The sequence below is a fragment of the Prinia subflava genome, chromosome 7, assembly GCF_021018805.1.
Source record: "Prinia subflava isolate CZ2003 ecotype Zambia chromosome 7, Cam_Psub_1.2, whole genome shotgun sequence".
NCBI classification, from domain to species: Eukaryota; Metazoa; Chordata; class Aves; order Passeriformes; family Cisticolidae; genus Prinia; species Prinia subflava.
In genome coordinates, this window is record NC_086253.1 from 37123360 (window position 1) to 37141931 (window position 18572).

Sequence of the window (18572 nt, forward strand, 5' to 3'; positions counted from 1 at the left end):
AAGCAACTTATGCTTTCTGGGAAAAGAAAAATCTCATAGACTGACTACAATTTTATTTTTTTCACTACACTAATGGTTTCAGCACAGACAATGCATGGAAATCTTGCCAATCCAGCAGCTCTAATGTTGTTACTAAAAAATATCGGTAAGAGACAAAAATCGCACCATCGCATGCATATACATCAGTACATTCAATTCACATGCATAGGTACAATACTCTCATCAAGTCAGCACTTTTGGGGCCTTTCATGCTCTTAAATCCCTGGTGAGACTAGACTTACAGACACAAAAAATGTAAACCTCAATTCAGGAAAAGATATTTCTTTTGGGAAGCCCAGTGTAGTTTTTCTTTCTTTTGCTTTATAAAAATGGGTTGTGTGCACACTTATATTTAGTTTTGGTTTGAAACTACCATCAGGACTTGCACAGGCTCAGCATAGCCACAATACCACAAGGGATTCCTATTCTCCTGCTAGGCAGTCTCTGGCATTCACAGTGCATATAAAAATGAACTAGATCTTACCTTTCATGTACTGCAAATGCATTATTAGAATAATGCTCTTAGTTGCTTGCCTATCTCATTCCCCAGCTGAGATGACTTTATGGGTATGTCTATTCTGATCCATTCAAGCATCCAGTCAAATAGATTAAACCACAATTAACCTGGCTTTGAATTTGAAATGGAATACAGGAAGAGAAAGGAGGCCCACAGCTGGATACTGTCTCAGGTGGGAAAAAACAGCACAGCCTCTGCTGGCTGGAGCTCACATCTGCTAGTGCAAGTGTTTCTTTTTCCACTCAGCTGCATCAGCCAGGTTTATGCAGGTGGTTCTGATTTCAATCAGGAAGGGCAAAAGCTAACATCAACTCTTTCACACTCAGACAAGGGGCTGCTGCAACTGCAGTGCTGTGATTGACTTCCATCTGCAGCCTTTCTCCAATACTCAGTACTGGAGTGTCTAGCTGGGTAGCTACCAATCTTCCTGAGGAGCTGCTATATATTAACGTTTCAGTGCTGTACTGGAAGAGAGGAACACAGTAGTCTTGACCAGGAAGCACTGGAAGCATGCCTGGCAAGTCCATAAACTCTCTGGGTCTAAGACAAAGGCAGGACTCTAAGTCACACATATTGTGGAGCTATGCAAAGGTGTTTTTCTACTTTGAGACGCATTCCACCTTTTTTTTTTTTCCATTTTTTTGTTTGGTCTTTGTTTTGAGGGTTTTTTTTCCTTGCCTATGTTATTTACAAAAAAACACTAAACCAAGCAAATATGTCATTGTATAATTCCTCTAACACATCATTCAGTCCTGGTTCTTGCCTCTTCATTAGCCCTGCTTTTTTCTCTCCTTTCCTATGGTTAGAATATATTCTGTTTGCACTTCTTTTATTAAGAATCTCTTTAATTTTTTAGGATGCTGTTGCTTGCAACTATTCCTCTCTTCCTCCTTTGTTCAATTAAATCTGTCAAATTTGCAACTACATAAAATAATCCATATCAGAGCTACTATATTATTTACTGTTCACTGTTTAGGGACACAGAATTTTTGTGCTGAGTGGTCTGTAATAGTTCAAGTCCACTAGAGTCTTCAGGAAAAAAACTCAGATCTCTTATCCCACATTTCTCTGGATGGAAAAAACCAACATACGAACAATAGCTAATGTTTATTGACACTTCATATATGCATATATTGTGCAATCTGATGCTCCTTAGTTTTCCTTCTTAATTTGTTTTGAAAGGAAAACATAGGACCCTATAAGAAGAAAATGTTGCGTGCTGAACAATTCTTACTGATATGATGCCAAATAAAATGGCTTTGCTTAGATCTAGATTGGACTGATGCATTTCTGTCACTGCTTACCACCACGATTTACTGTGATAGAGTATGAGACAGAGACTGCTGCTGTCCAAGGCTGCTGAATTAACAGAATGAAAGCCACAAAAAAAAAAATCTTCAGGGTAAGAACCAGTTTGAAGCAAGAATATGATTCTAAAGGCCAGTCTGTGCAAAACTTTTGGTTATATGGGGTGTACTGAACTGCTGAATGAAAGACTAAATTGCATAGGTAGAAGACCGTGGAAGACCAAATTGCACTTTTGAAGACCATGGAAGAGAAATGTAGTTGAATAGCCTGGCCTTTTCTGAAGTAAACACCAAAATTCCTATTCAATTTTTCAAACCAGGATTTCATCCCATGACTGAGGCAGAAATTAGTCTTGAAGCTAGGGTAGCAGATGGTTGAGCCAGGATCTGGGACACAGATTTTGGGAGTGTAGATAGGATTCAGAAAACGCTGGCACTTAGGAATGGAACTAATAATTGAACTTGTAGATATAAAACTCCCGAGATACAGAATGTAACCTTAGAACTAAACATCATAACAAATATCTTTCTAATTTTTTTTAGTGCCTCATCAGAATAAAAATCTGCTAAAATTACATTCATTATTGCATCATAGAAAAATGGCCTGTTAAAACTACTATTATAAAAATAACAAAGTTCAGATATTTAATATCTCTAGAATAAAAATATTTGTCTGACATTGTCTGAAGTTCATTTCTGTATGCCTAACACTATTGTCACAGCAGAAAACACAATATATTAGGACAAAATAAGCTTATAAATCATTACATAATTTTTTAATCTGATAAGTAGCAAATCTTTATAAATGTTGAAAAAAATTGTATAAAATGGCATTTTGGCAAATAGAAACTGATTAGGAGCGTTATCTGTCAAAAATGAGGGGAAAACTTAACCAAAGTGTTTCATACCACTTAAGAAACATATGATGATATAGTCAAATTTAGAATTAGGAAACGCTTTCACTCAAAATAAGGAAGAAAACTGAATTATGTGTATTTTTTGCTGTGAGAAACTGTTTTATATATACACAACTTACAGTAGCAGCATTCCCTTCAGCACCATTCTTATGTGAGTGATATGGCCATTGGTAAGAATTAGAAAGTCTAATGAGGCTGGGTCAAGATCTGTGAAATCATCTACAGCTTGTGGGGTGGAAACAAAACCCCAACCCCACAACAATCTGGCTAATATAAAAAGATTGGGTTTTGAATATTTATGAGCTACCAATAGATTTTTTTTTGTTGTTCTGGTTTGAATAAGTTAGTAGAAGTTGCTTTATATTCAGTACCTGGATAAAACTAGGTCATTTAATTACCTTTCTAAAGTTTCCTAATCTCTGGTCTTTCAATTGGTATTTGAAGCTTGATCATTTCTCTTATGAGCTGGGACAGTTCGAATGGGTACATAGGGAGAGATTTAGCAGATTTTTCTACTCATAACCTAATTCCCATACTGATATCACTATATTTTCCCCAATTTTCAGTTTAATAAAAGTAAAATTAGGCTTAAAGTTGAAAAAAAATATAAATTATATATTATACAATGGAGAAGCAAGCAATTTTTCTTGTACACAGAAATATTTCCCAATCATAAGCTGCAAAAAAGTGTGATCTCACAGAGGAAATTTCTTATTGGTATAATGAATTGTGGAGGTTTTTAATAAGAAAATAAGAATTTCAGACCTTATCAAATTCTTCATTTTATAGCTATTCTACCCCTTTCCTTTCCAGTAGATACTTCTGTTATAATGGGGACTGTCTTTATTACAAGCCACCGTAGAGAATTCAAAACATAAATCTTTTTCTAGTGAACAAATATATTTGATATAGCATACATTCTCTAGGAGTGTGCACTAGATGTTGACAGTAAAAACATTCTATTTCTCTTGAATGTTTCTGCTTTGTTGTAAAAAGGAAAGTTTACATGTATTGAAGTCCGCTTTCACCTTGAGAGGCAGATGGGTTACTATCTCATCCAGATGTACATCCCCAGCCTCCTGATCGTGATTCTCTCCTGGGTGTCATTCTGGATCAATATGGATGCAGCTCCAGCCAGAGTGGCTTTAGGCATAACAACTGTGCTGACCATGACAACACAAAGCTCAGGTTCACGAGCATCTCTTCCAAAGGTAGGCTAAATTTCCTTTGTTTATACCATATTAATCATAATGTTATGTGACAAACACTTTCAGTCAACCTTATGTGTTTTAATTATTAGCATGCAATCATTTTCTAAACCAGATAAATAGTTTTGAAATATTTAGGGGCTTTTTGATTCTCCAAACAAATATATTCGTTTTCTCCCCTGTCTCAACTATATAGCCAGATACATAGCTAGTTAATTCCATAAACCTTAACAAGTAGTGAAGACAATGTTATTTAGTATTAGATAAACCCTGCTTAAAAACTGACCGGGTCATCCTTTTTCACATTCCAATATCTGATGACATTTTAGAAGATATGACTCAAATTATAAAGGCCATAGATTCTTAGCATAGATTCTCAATTAAATTCCTTTCTCAAAACTGTGTAAATTATGAATTAGCTCACTAGTTGCAAACACATTTACGTTAAAATGTAGAAAAATGTGAACCTTAACAGCTCCAAACAATTGCATAAAAATTATTCTCAGTGTAATGAAAATCAGTTAAAGTTTATTTCTATTTAACTATTTCCTTTTTCTGAGTTGTAATTTGCTTTAAATATTTTCAGTTTCATTTAAGGCCTATTTCCTGAACATCTTCATGTGCCATTGCAGCTAATAGAATGTATACAGTAAAAATGCACAAAATTCAATTCTGTATTAGCTTCAACATGATATTTTTGATAATTAACTTTTTTTTTAAGTAAAACAGACAGCCTTAACAGATTTGATCATGCTTTGTGTCCCAAATATATGCAACTGAATGCATCCTGTTAGCATCAACAGATAAAATGGAATGCTCTAAAACTTAAAAAAACAACAATGTAAGAGGCTAACAGAGAGCTGCAGATTATTTTTGTCACGTTTTGAGGCCTGAAGTTAGCTATGTTTGCTTATATAAAAAGTTCTTGTAGCTCTGCAAAGACCAAGTAGGCCTTACTATCTTGGTTTGGATCATGTCCTGCATCTGATCTTGGCAATAGGATTGCAGTGAGCTCAAATCTATATTTGATTTTTAGTACTTTCACTGTGTCAAAACTACAGGACTAATTTGAAACTATACATTTGATTTACTGTGCCTATATTAGCAGGGAATGAACTCATTGGACCTCTCCACTATCTCCTTTCTTCTACCTTATTTTTATTCCAGAAACTTTCAGTCACATCCATTTTAAAACAGGGATTCCCACTGGTCCTACTACAATTATTTTTTGCTTTCTTAGTGTCATTCAAAGATCTCAGCAGGACAAATGAAGAAAGAACATATATTTTTTGAGGATTATTTGGTTTGTGATGCAATACACAGTGCACTATAAGGAACTGTTAATGATTTAAACACATTTTGTAAAAGAACACACTTTTTAAACAAAACTTTAAAGTGTATAGATTGTTGTTCTTATTATTGTCTAAATTCCATGCAAAGGCTTGTTCAATAAAAGTATTGTTGGTATGTGGAGAGATTAATGCACTTTCTCCTGCCATGAAATACTAAACTTCACCTCTGTGGTTTTCACACACTCCGGGTTCTCCTGTCTCCTCTCACAGGTGTCATATGTCAAAGCGATTGACATCTGGATGGCGGTGTGTCTGCTCTTTGTGTTCTCTGCACTTCTGGAGTACGCAGCCGTAAACTTTGTGTCGAGGCAGCATAAAGAGCTCCTGCGGTTCCGGCGCAAGAGGAAGAAGAGCAAGGTAGAAGTGGCGGTGTTCACGGCTTTTAAAGGGTCTGGCTGAATTATTCCAGATGCAGGGTTAATTCGGGAAACACACTGCAGCTTAAAGTGGCAAGAGGAAAAAAAGGGGAACACAGCATAAAATACACTATAGGCAGAGGGTCACTACAAGGACTATGAATTGCATAAATCCAACTGGAATTCTCGAAACAGGGATTAAGAGGGATTTAAATGAGGCATGGGCCATGTGGGAGCCATCTGCACAAGCACGAATTTCACTCTGTTAGAAGAGTTAGATTATACTTCGATGAGTGAATGTTACTGGTATTTGCAGCACTTTTTCTACATTGGGATTCAACAAATGTTGTTTCCTAATTTTATTCTAATACTCAATTCAAAGCCCCAACAGCTGTGTTTCATGCAAATATTTTTTTAATACACAAAGTACTTATTAAAGTAACATTATTGTTAGAAGAACACGCATTTTACTTTAAAAGGCTGGTAAGTTTGGGGTTTTTTTTCTTCTGTCCTGTAATTTTGTTTTAGCTGTTCATAATTAGTAAGAAACTTAATTATAGTAATGGTTATTATTATTTATATTAGAGCTGGAGCTATACAGACTACCAGTAAAATAACTCACTACCAGTGTATAAAGCCCAACAGCTAAGGCTACAAGTTCAAATTCTGAAATCTGTAGTTAAATCAAGCAATAAGGGAAATTTCTTACAATGTGTAACTCCTACTTCAGATTTTACAAAGTGTAAATAGTTCTCCAGCCTACTTATTAAATGAATACCCCCCCCGATAGCTTGTCACTGTCAGTCACTATCTAGAATATTATTAGTGGATGAAAGTCTGACCATAGCAACATGATTCAGTTAGCCATCTTTTATTCCTGAAGACTCAGTCTACTGCTTACAGCACCAGGAGAAGATATTTTACAAGTTTCCCTCTTACTTAGAAGATACTGAAAATCTGCACTGCTGTAAAGCCTACCTCAGCAGTCTCTGTTAGTGAGACTCCATGTTAAAAGGCAGGCCGGACAGTCAGGTGAAAATGACTTTTTGATACATTTGTCTGTCCCTGTGTGTCGAGTCCCAGACTTCTTCAGCTGTGTAGAGAAACTCATGTACTGTAGACTAGAGGATGATTCAGATTGCAAGTACCTGCGTTCAACATTTGCCCCTGTGAAAAATGTGCTCCCTTCCTGCTCGAAACATTGCAGCATGGAGATTTTATCTCTCAAAAAGAAATTTGGATCACATCTTAAACACTCTGGTATACGAATAATAAATTATACTTTACAGATTAAAAGCTGCAGTTAAACTTGCCTGCCTTACTACAAATGTTATTTGTTCACCACAATTTATAATATGAAATGCAGGCCCTAGGGTCATATTTAAAGTAACTTGGTTTTCCTTCTTTTGTCTTTTTTCAAAGTCGGTGACTATAGCTCATGATTATGAAGTTTTCTATAACTTCATAGGTCAAACAGCCACTGGCTCTCAGGGATTAGATTGTATTGACTTTGAAAACTACCATGTATTAATACATGTTCATTTGACTGTAAAGTCAAGAGGTGAAAAGAAGTTATGTAAAAAGGCTGCATTTATAGTAAACTTCGGGAGCTTCCTTGAACATTAAAACCTCTTCCTTGGTGAAGAGAAAAACAATATTCTATTCAGTATTTATGTCCAAAACTATTAGAGAAATAAAGCAGATAGGGTAACTTATTAGACTTTTTCATTCTGTGTGCTTTACCATCTTGGAACATTTTACTAAGACCGGATTTTTCTACAAGGTGAATTCTAATTGTTGAATACAGAATTTTTTTCTTTTTTTTTGCCACTGGTATTTTATCTACAAGAGTACAGCAAAACTTCTAGTGATTTGATGTGATGTAAAAGTGCAAAAATAGATCAGTCTGGAAATGTTTCATTTCAAGTATGTGTAGGGCATCTAAAGAATTTCAAAAGTCTATTTTCTTTGTAATTAGAAAGATATGCTTTTTGCAAGAAATATTTACTTTTACCAAGTACCCAAAGCAATAGTCCTGTGATTGAATTTCAGTGTCTTTGGGAGGTAAGTGGATCCATTGTCCTGACTTAAGTAAAGTTCAGTCATACCTAATTCATTCCAGCCAAAAAATTCCACAAGCTCCCTTGAAATCTATTCCAACTGTTTGAAAAGTTTATTTTGCTAATGTTTTTTCGGCCTGTCATGGCTTGTCTAGAAAAGACACAGAAACCAGACAATTTCATTCCTTCATGTCACCATTTGCACATATCCATTCAGTCTTTTCTATAAATATTCCCAATGGATACAGTTTTTGTTTTGGTTTGTTTTGGGTTTTTGGTTTGGTTTGGTTTGGTTTGGTTTTTTTCTCATTCACCTTCCCTGGAAATTCTCCTAATAAGTCCGTATAATTCCTCAAAACTATGTTTGCAACGTGAACAACATGAAACCTATACAGTAGCAGTTGAAAGCAGCCAAAGGATCAAGCCATGCAAGTAATGCACTTTGTTTATCCAAAGTGGTTTACCATTTGCCTTTTAAACAACAGCATGTTATTGACCCATATTATAATTGTGATCTTCCATATCTTCTGGGTCCTTTTCCAGAGAAACATCCTGCAGAGACATTGGCCTTCCATCTAATGCAAAGCTGATTATTTCTGGCTAAATGTCATACTTACCGATTCTCCTGTACTTTTCAGATGCTTTGTTCGAATCATTAAATTCAATTTTATTTCTAAACATATCCTCAAACAAATTTTCAAGTTTTCATGGTTTGGAATATTTTTGAAATTAATTAAAACTATGGATTATGTCCTTCTGAAAGCAAAGAGGAGCTGGAATCTCTCTCTTAAGAAGCATATGTTTGAACTCAGATAAGACCCCTGCAGTACATTCTGTTGTTATACAAATTACAGTTATATACAGAACTGCAGCAAGACATTTTGGCATCCAGAGTTCATCTATCCTAACTATTTTCCTTATGCTTTTTCCCCTTATAGCCATTGCCTTTTTTCACACCATCTAGTTCATTTGTGGCCTCCCTTCCCAGGCAACAGTAACAGCAGCATCAGCGGGAATTCTTAGGTACAACTGCACCATCTGGCCAACATTTTTGTGGACTTCACTCAGTGATTCCAAATTACTTAAAGGCAAATTTCTTTTCAGAGGCCCAATGCAGTTTGTACAGAACTAGCAAAAATTTTGAAGTGTCTGGGATGGTGTTATGAATTCACTTATAAATGAAAGCTGTTGTTGCAACATAATGTTCAACCTACTCAATGCTGTTTTTCAACAAACATCACAGTAGGTATAGAAGACTTTTTTAAAGGGTCTAATGTCTTTACGACTACACAAATGGCATAATAAATTCTGAGAACAGGACAATTTTTGTTACCAGTTTGAGACTTCATTTGATATCTAGTATATGAACCAGCTTTTTGACAGAAAAAGGAAACCTGGCCAGTGAAAATAATTATTCAGAAATATTATGGTAACAGAATGAATGTTAATTATTAATTTCCTTCCTAACAGATAAAAGGAAAGAAAATGGCAAAATTAGAAGTCATACAGGCATACAGAAACACACCTATGGTCATTGGTTTTTATTAGTTGCATTTACATGCTATGGGAAAAATATTAATTCTGTACATATGCTGAATAATAACAATTTAATTTTAGGTTAGCTGTTAATGTATTTAGGGTTTTGGAATATACAGTCTATTAGTTCTATTTTCAAAATCTAAAGATCACCGTATCTTTAGAAAGGAAAATAGACATGCAAACTAGATTGTCTTTAATGATAATCACACCTTTTTTCTTTTGTTTTCTTTTTGGTCAACCATCCGTTTTGATGAAAGTATTTTGAGGGAGTTCTTGATGGAAATGAAATCAGTGAATCATTACAGCATAGCAATGGCTTGAGATGTGCAGAACGTATAGACGGGACTTTGCCTCAAATCTACAGTACAAATTTAAGGGTAAACTATGAAGAAGATGTCCCATTTGTCATAATGTGGTATCCAACCATTAACAGAGGCCCTGTCCTTTTGTCTATAATAACATCTTCCCATGTGAACTTCATACACCTTCATTGCTACCTGTATGTGATGACGTGAAATGTTAGTAAAGGTACCATCTTGTTAATTTAATAATTCATTTTGATCTGTTTAAATCTAGATTGAAACATAATACTAAAATTTTGCACTGTTTGTAGTGCAAAACAACTCAATACCACTTTCCTTCGCAAAACTGAGCAATAAAATGTTAGTGTTCAAATTACCAAAGTCAAGGCTTCAAATAAGTTTTCAAGTTGTTACAATACTTTGCAATCAAACAGCTATGGAGTTATTTTCAGCCTTTATATACATGTTATTTCTTAGTAAATGTATTACTAAGCACATAGACAGAAAACACCATAGTCACAAGACCACAAAACTTACAGTTTTCTATTCATTTATAGCTAAGTATTTTGTAGAACAACACTGATACAGAAGTAAATGAAATTATTTCCTTCAGACCACTAAAGAATTCTAACTTTCCAAATAAGTCTTATCTATTTTTTCCATTCATTAATTACAGTAACTTTAATAGAAATGATAAAATATTTTAAGGTAACTTCATGCAGAGCAACTTTCAAGTTGTTAATTCTAAAGCTGAATGGGTGAAAAATGCATTCAAATCAAACTCAGATTTGATTTGCATTTAAATCAAAATTAAACTCAATTAAAGTTCATTAATAAGTTTTCAAGTTTTATCAAAGTCTATTATAAATAGTTTTCTTTTTTTTTTAGTGGTAATACCATAAAGGACACAAAAGAAACAAAAGCTTCCTTATCACTTAAAAGAATAGTTCTGTTAATTCAACCAATATGCAGGACTTTTTCAGGAAGATTTGTTGTAAAGGCTCTCTACTGTGTCATACAGGGTATTGTCGTTCAGAGGGTTTCTACATCTGTAGACTGAGACACATGCATTCTTGAGAAATATTTCTAGTCAAAAAGAGAGACTTTAGCCAAGACAATAGAAAAAAAGAAGAGGATTGTCACTGACATAAATGTCTTCAAAAAAGCACTCAAAGCCAGCATTGATAATAACAGTAACTGCTTCTTTCCTGCTGTGCACAAGTACCCTCAGATACGAATTTGAGGCCAACCTAGTGATTTTTTGCATTATGAATCTGTTGCAAAACTTGCAAAACCACATTTTGAATATGCAAGATGCTGCCCCTGAAAAGAATTCTGGCAGCTCTTGGTATGCCCAGAAGGCGTCCTTTCCTGCATATCCCCCAGCCCTAGCACTTGGGTGTGACTTGGCTGGCTCTAGCCACCCTGCCTGCCCTCGTGGAGACACCGTCCAACAGACGCTGGGCAGAAATGCTGGAGTCCTACGAGGAGCTTTGCATCAGTTCCACAAGAGAGAGCATTTCCAAGCAGTCTGCTTGCAGATTAAACACAGGAGGTCTGCAAGCACAAAAATAAGGAGAGACCTGGCCTTTAAAATATTCTAGGGGATCACTCCATTCAGGTAAACCTAAAACAGAGACAGTAGAATATGTAGTGCCTAATCCCGAAAACACCCAGAGCTGAAATCTGCTACTCAAAAGAATCATTTTATTATCTTTCTCAGCCTGTGCAGTCATAAGCATTATTTTCTGGAGAAGCATAAAAAGACAAAATTCTGAAATGTATATATGAAGGTGTATAAATGGCAAGTTTATAGTAAATTCTCACAGTACATGCATTTCTATCTTAATATTTCTCTTAACTGGAACACAAGACTACACCTATTCCAGAATACAACTACATTTAAGATGTTAGTTCTCATTCTTATTAGACAGGAGAGGAACACTATTGCAGTAATTAAATCTCCGTTTTATCACGTCATCGAATAATGGTCCTATCATTTTCTATTTCTTTTTCATTTCCACAGTAAAGTCATTCAGTGATTTTTCCTCCTCCTTTTCTTTCATGTTAATTTTTCTTTATTTTTATTTCTTGAAGGCAAATTCTAATACAGATTGTAGATGTGATAGTTTCATTGAACTTTATCAGTCTCTATATTTACTCAATTTACATATATAAAGAAGAATTTCAGTTGTGTGATATCTACAGCTCTGCTGGTTGGTCATGCTGATGGCCAAATAGTTCACTTCAAATTTAGTAATTTATCTGCATTCTTTTGTAGCTAAGATATTCAACTTATATTGATACTAAAACTCAGATTTTTTTTTTAAACAAAGTAATTAGGAATTATTTGATGGAAGCTTTAAATGTGTTCAAAATCAATTCTTCATTGAAAAGTGTTTTCAGATTTTCATAATGTCACATTTTCAAAATGAAAAATTTGGAACTTTGGATCTAGGTTGTGCTCATTGAGAAATTGCATTTGTATAAAGTAAGTGGATAAAGTAAAACAAAAAATGCTTCCAACTATTGAATTTCAAACAGAAATTTTTTGACTTGCTTAGGCAAATAAATATTTTTTAGACTTTTATTTTAATTTAAGCTAGGAAGAGCTTTAAAACATCAAAAATTCTAAAGAAACAGCTGCTCAACTCTTTATATACTAGTTACAAAAATTATTTTAAAATACTTATTGAAGAATTAATGCAATAATTACTATATTTCATAAAAGTGTGAAATCCTAAAGCAACTAAGTGAAATAAGACACAAAAAACTGACATTCTTGAATTTAAAATTACAATTGAAAAAATGCAAACTCACATAATTGTTCTTGAGTAGTCTATGTAAAGAAGGAGTACACTGGAATATATTTCAGAACCGAATTTAGCCCTGACTTCACAGATTATGTATCATTTATTTGTCTGAATGTGTGCCTTTTTATTACTTGAGGATACCTAGGTAAAGAGAAGTAAAAAAGATGTCTCCAGACACAAGCTACATTTTTAAATTGTATGCTGTGGAAATATGTGTATCTTCAGAACATCTACTGTTTCTGTGCCATGTGATTAAGAATCACTTTCTTTTATTGCTCCCTAATCCTGAATGTCTTTGCCAGTTTTCCCCTGAATTGAGAGAAGAATGAGTCAAAAGAAAAATCCATCCTTTAGCTTCCATTTCCTTTATTTTTAAACTAAGACACTTTGTGTACTGTTATCTTTATCTGATGCATTCACTGGGAACAGCAGAAATTAGGCCCACAGATAAGATTAATTAAATTATAAATTATATAATTTATAATATAAGTTATGTTAATTAATTAATTGATTGATTGATTAATATAATTAAATTAATAAAGGCCAAATAGGCAGAATTCTCACTAATATAACGAATGTGCATATCATTAGAGATTTTATGATGAGTATCTCTAGAGGCCAGGATCCTGGGTTGTAAGGCAGTGTACAGACTTAGCTGTTTTCTAAAAGACCAGGGTGAAATTTGTCCATTTGAAGACTGCACATATTTACTGCAAATGGCGAAACTTAAACCAAATCAGAAGTTATGTGCCCAGTTACCACTAGTTTACTAGGCTTTCTCATTTCTCTAAATAGATTACAAAATCTATAAACAGTCCAGAAAAATTATGTGCTTGTTAACAATCCAGAAATATTTTTGGCAGACTCTGATAGGGATGAAATTCAACAAGTAAAGATAAGGTGTGGATTCAAGAACTCAATAAGGTAATGGTGCCACTGCTACTTAGCAGCAGGTAAGATTTCTATAAACAACAATTAAAAAATAAAAACTTCTTGCTCTTTTTCTTTCTATTTTTTTTCCAACAGGATGATGATACACGTGACAGTCAGTTTAGCATTACAGCATATGGAGTGGGCCCATGTGTGCCAGCAAAAGACGGAATAACACAAAAGGGGCCAAATAATCCTGTTCAAGCTGTACCAAAAAGCCCTGAGGAGATGAGAAAGGTATTCATTGACCGGGCCAAGAAGATAGACACAATATCCAGAGCTTGTTTCCCATTAGCCTTTCTGATTTTCAACATTTTTTATTGGGTAATCTACAAAATCATCAGGCATGAGGACATTCACCAATAACAAGATTCAGGCTTCCAGTACATAAAGATCTGGCTGTCACACTCAATAGGAGGCTTTTTGTTAGAAATGCACGTCAGAGGAGTGTGGAAGAGATAAAAGCAATGATGGGGAGAAAAAGGATCCTACATAGCCTGCAATGACCAGCTACAGTGGGATGGAAGAATGACAGACGGAGAAGATACATCTGCTGTTGCAAACTATCCTTCTCAAACTAAATATTAGCAACTTTTGCATTGAAAATCACTCTGTAATGAAGCTTTACTGCCAAGTATTTATACATACTGTTACATAGTGGTATAACTGTACAGTACTCTTTGATGGTCCTTAAATTTTTTTAATATTAGTGGCTTTTTAATTTTAAAATGTTTCCAGAATACCCTAGGTGAATCCCACAGTATTACAGGATAGATTAGTGTTTGTAAGTTTTATTTTCATTTAACAATATAATAGCAAATTACTGATTGGAGAAAGCACTTTAAAGGACTTGGTCTAGTCTTAAGGACAGTACTGGTGTGTTTACAGTGAACATATTTAACATATTTAATTAATATAATTTATTCAATGTACTTCATATTACTGTTCCCCTGGAAGGTGTATGTTGAAATAATCTCAGACAGTATAAAGTATACAGTCTACATTTCATATGAGAAATATACTAAAATTTGTAAAGTATTGATTCCTGCAAAGGATATTTTTCTTCCAATTACTTATACTTTGATAATTGAAGCATATTCTTTAATCTTTTTTTTCTCAGTTCATAAAACAGTCACAGCTTGTGAAATAGACAAATTACATCAATATTTTGAAATGTTTCATTTTGCTTCAAAGCAAAGAGATCTCAGAACAAAACTGAAAGCAAAGAGTCAACTGCTTCACTGAAGCTTGTGGAGGATGAATACAGTTATGTTTATGCACGTTCATCTCCTATAAATTACATAATTACAGAAAGTTTAAGTTATGAATGTGTCAAATTTTCTGACTCATTCCTTGAAGTTTGTTAATATGACTTACATACTGGTTAAGAAGCGCTTCACAACTTTGTAAAAACATGCAGCTCTTCTAAAACGTAAAAAAAGACCTGGATGGTCTTTTACATTTACTGGATTTCTCATTAATAAATAGAAGAACATAAAAACTCTTAGGAAGATCTTCCCTGCTTAAGTTTAAATAAGCCATATTAGTTGCTTCTTTGAATTGTAACACCATAGATCAAATTTATGACACAGTGTCTAGACAAAAGTATCTACTTTTGTCAATCTATTGGCAAAACAAAATCATGCTGTGATATGGAAATATAGCATTTAGCATTATTAGATACTCTAAATCCAATAGGTGAGGTTGAGTCTCATTGCAAAATATTTTTGTTTTGAACATGTTTAAAATTTGTGCTTTGTTGATGATCAGCATGCGTCTACAAAAGCAGAATCAGCTGGAGGCAAACATCTGGTGCACTGCCAAAGGCATGGTGCATAGGAAGTAACAGAAGCAGTGTAACTCTGCGCTGTGGGTTGTAACATAGCAACCTTGGTTTGCTATTGTCCTTTGGTTTGTTATTGTTTTCCTCCCAGGATTAGTTACAGAGATTCTGTAATAACTTCTCTCACATTTTGTTAAATTGTGTCAGAAAGAACATGTAAAACCCATCTTTATTTTAAAACTATTATTCTTTTATAGTTTTGCTTCATTTCTAATCTAAAATTAATTCAATTCACCTTTTTTTGCCTTGTTTTTTCTGATATTGTCTCTCCATTTTAATTGATTTCTTTATGTGCATGTTCCAAAAAATCTGATTTGCTTCTGAAGGTGTGAGGGAGTATCACAAATTTATGGCTGATATTCACCTCTCTCAAAATTACGGCTAGTTATATTGTATGGAAAGGGATGTTAACATGTTCCTGTTATCAGCAAAATCAACTGTATTTTGTTTAAGGGCTGTTTTCAAATGCGCAGAGCATTTGGCATGTGATTCTGTTTTGATACAATGGAACCAAGATCTCTCTGAAGCTGATGGTTTTGTGGACGTTTTTAATGGAACCATAACATTGACCAAGGTAACAGAAGCTTCTGTAGTCCACTAATACTGTGTTTTTCAAAAGAAATAATAACTTTAAATTTAAGTTGCACTTAGATCATTCCTAAGTTACTTAGTATAAAGTCACATGATAGAGAAAGAGAGAAATGTTATTTAAGATGATAAGAAACTTCAAGGCACAAATACCTGCTATTCACCACTGACAGTGGGAATAGTCCAAAACTGCCAGCAGGTATGCCAGCCCTCTGTGCAAAGCTTGAATCAACAGCTACTGACATCAGCTAAGATTACTGTAAGAGGTGATTCTTTTGCATCTGCATAATGGAGCAGCAGGAAATGATGTTAAGATGCAAGAATTGAAAGGTGCTCTGCAGTATTTGCCAGACTGCAGTATTTATGTTGCATTCCAGTCAAAGAGGCAGTGGAAATGCAGAAAAATAATCATCAAGGAGAATATGCTTGAGGCAAATGGTATCTTGCAGGGTTCCTTTTACATATGAAAAAGACCCCACTCATTAGGCAGAAGTAATAGCTACCTCACTTCACTATCACTGGACCTGGGCTCTGCAGAGGACAAACCATTGGCAAAGCCACACGAGAAGGCTTCTCATAAGCACAACCCCTGTGTGACAGGATAATGCAGCTTTGTCTCAAGTCATCATTCAAAATATGTGCAGATTCTTGTCTTCTCAGGTCATGTTTTTGTAATTTCTGTGGACCAGCCCTATACTTCAAAAATTAAGTACGGGCACTAGAAGGACATTGTAAGAAAATGAGAACAGAAGGATACACTGTAGGATCTGGAGGAGTACCCCAGTAACAGAGCCACTGAGGAGCTGACACAGCCACCATAAAAGGGAAAAAAAGGACTAGGCACCCTTAGCATTTTTCCCAATCCTGCCATGTCTCTATAGGTATACTTGCTCAGATGGAAGCAGTAACTACAGGGTAAAACAACTTATATCATCTGCTGCAAAGCTTATATTGTTTTGTGACAGTAGTTTCTACCTGTGCAGATTGACTTCCACACCATCCTCTTTCTTGATGAAAAGAGAAGTGGAATGGGAAGATACAGGATGAAAAGTCTGGGCTGTGCACAGCAGAATGGGGGCCATAGGGAGAGAGAAAGCCCAAAGCAGAGCCTGGAATCTCTTAAATGACTGTTTTTTAGTTCTGCACTAAAGAGAGATGAGGCCGAATCCGTGTCACTCCTCACAAGGCAAAAAACTTCAGTACCTTGAGAGAGGAGAAAAAAATCCCCTTAGAGGTGCAGTACAAATATTCAACAATCACTGTACCAAACTCCTACTTAAATTCCAAACGTCAAAATGCATTTTATTTTTAAAACTAGATTCAAATATCAATACAATAGGCTTGCATGGTTAGAGGGATGGCTTTTTTCTCTATAATGCTGATAAAATATGTGAAGATGAAAGGGAATAAGGAATACTAGTATTTTACTACTTAGAATTCATCTATTTTAACACCATAATAAAGTACATTTTACTTTCCAGGACTTTTGACAACAAGTAGTATTATTTAAACAGGTTAGTATAATTCAGGAAGAACAGAGCATTTACTTAGGATTTAATTTTTTTCAGCTCAATCATATATTAGTTTTTCTTGGATTCCTTTTCTTATAGTTCATTCCAAAATCTGTTTTATAAAGAAGCATTTGTGATGTGTGAGAGATTATTCTGTTTACTCACTAGGCAGAAATATTTAGGTGATTAAATGTGCACTTTACATTTAAGGAGTGAGGTATTGTTTCCACTTTGTGTATAATCCCATACAGAACTGTAGACTGATAATGTAGATAAATATAGAATATAATAAACTGTACAAAATCTTATTTTTTTAACATAAAGATAAAAAGTCTTCCTTGATCTTAGAAAAAGTATTATTTTCAGCAATAATTTTATAGTAGAAGGAAATTAGTTTATTTATATGATTTCCAGCCCAAGCCGACATGATTAGTTGCAAAAGATACACTTTTTGTGCACCTTCTGCTCTAGTTTGAGCTATCATAGAAATTAATCTAATCCAACAGAATAGAACTTGGCCTGAAAATGTGAAACTGCTGAATGAGCTGGTAATATATACAGTACCCCTGTGAGGCAGTAAGATAACTTTATTTGTATACAGTAAGATGTAGTTCTTACTGAACAATCATATGGTTATTTAGGTGATCAGATTTCATAGCTTTTTTCCTTTTTGAGACAACTAAGAAGAAAAATATAAATCTCAAGCCAAACTACTTGTTAGTAATAAAACGGGTGTTCTGTTCTGGAGTGGTTACAGAAAAGGTGTCTTCAGGCAACAATAACCTACAGTAACTACTGAAGTACTATCGGTTTGGAAGGCTTGTGGAAGCAGGTTAGATTGCTAGAAGCAGTGGATTAATGCCAGAAAAGTGTTGGCTCATCCTGTCATCTTGACATTCTCAAATATTACTGCACTTCTTCACTTTCATCTTTGTGAAATATTTCTTAACGTAAGAAACATTTCTTACGTTTGTATTTTAATGTACGTCAGAGTGATATTAACGGATGAAATGGACTGAAGTAGCTACTGATGTTCCATGAATGTGGAATTGTGAGCTGTATAAAAAGAAATTGTTCCATAAGCTTTTGACATAAAGGTTTAACAATATATGGTATTTTGTGTGTTAGTGATCCTGACTTTTTAAAGGCTACAGCAAGAAAAAAAAAAAAAACAAACTGATAAGATAGTGTATTAATAACTTGTCTGTGAGTTTCAAATTATTCTCCTGTGAGTTCTCTCTGACAGCAATTTAATCTCAAAGTACTTCCTTTTTTGGTAAAAATCTATAA

At 34.5% G+C, this 18572-nt stretch overlaps 1 protein-coding gene across 5 annotated transcripts in view; it reads left to right on the forward strand.

Annotated features, from left to right (window-relative positions):
• The window catches only part of GLRA3 (glycine receptor alpha 3), a 79854-nt gene extending 65221 nt beyond the window's left edge, over positions 1-14633 (forward strand). The window contains exons 7-11 of one of the 5 annotated variants that reach the window (XM_063402185.1): positions 3777-3991; positions 5551-5697; positions 9553-9672; positions 13361-13363; positions 13437-14631. In XM_063402185.1, the coding sequence (XP_063258255.1) occupies positions 3777-3991; positions 5551-5697; positions 9553-9672; positions 13361-13363; positions 13437-13706 (755 nt within the window). In that variant the 3' untranslated portion in view covers positions 13707-14631. Of the gene's footprint in view, positions 1-3776; positions 3992-5550; positions 5698-9552; positions 9673-13360; positions 13364-13436 lie in introns of all 5 variants that reach the window. The other 4 variants (XM_063402182.1, XM_063402181.1, XM_063402184.1 and 1 more) reach the window with 4 other exon arrangements.
• The last annotated feature ends 3939 nt before the right edge of the window (positions 14634-18572 follow it).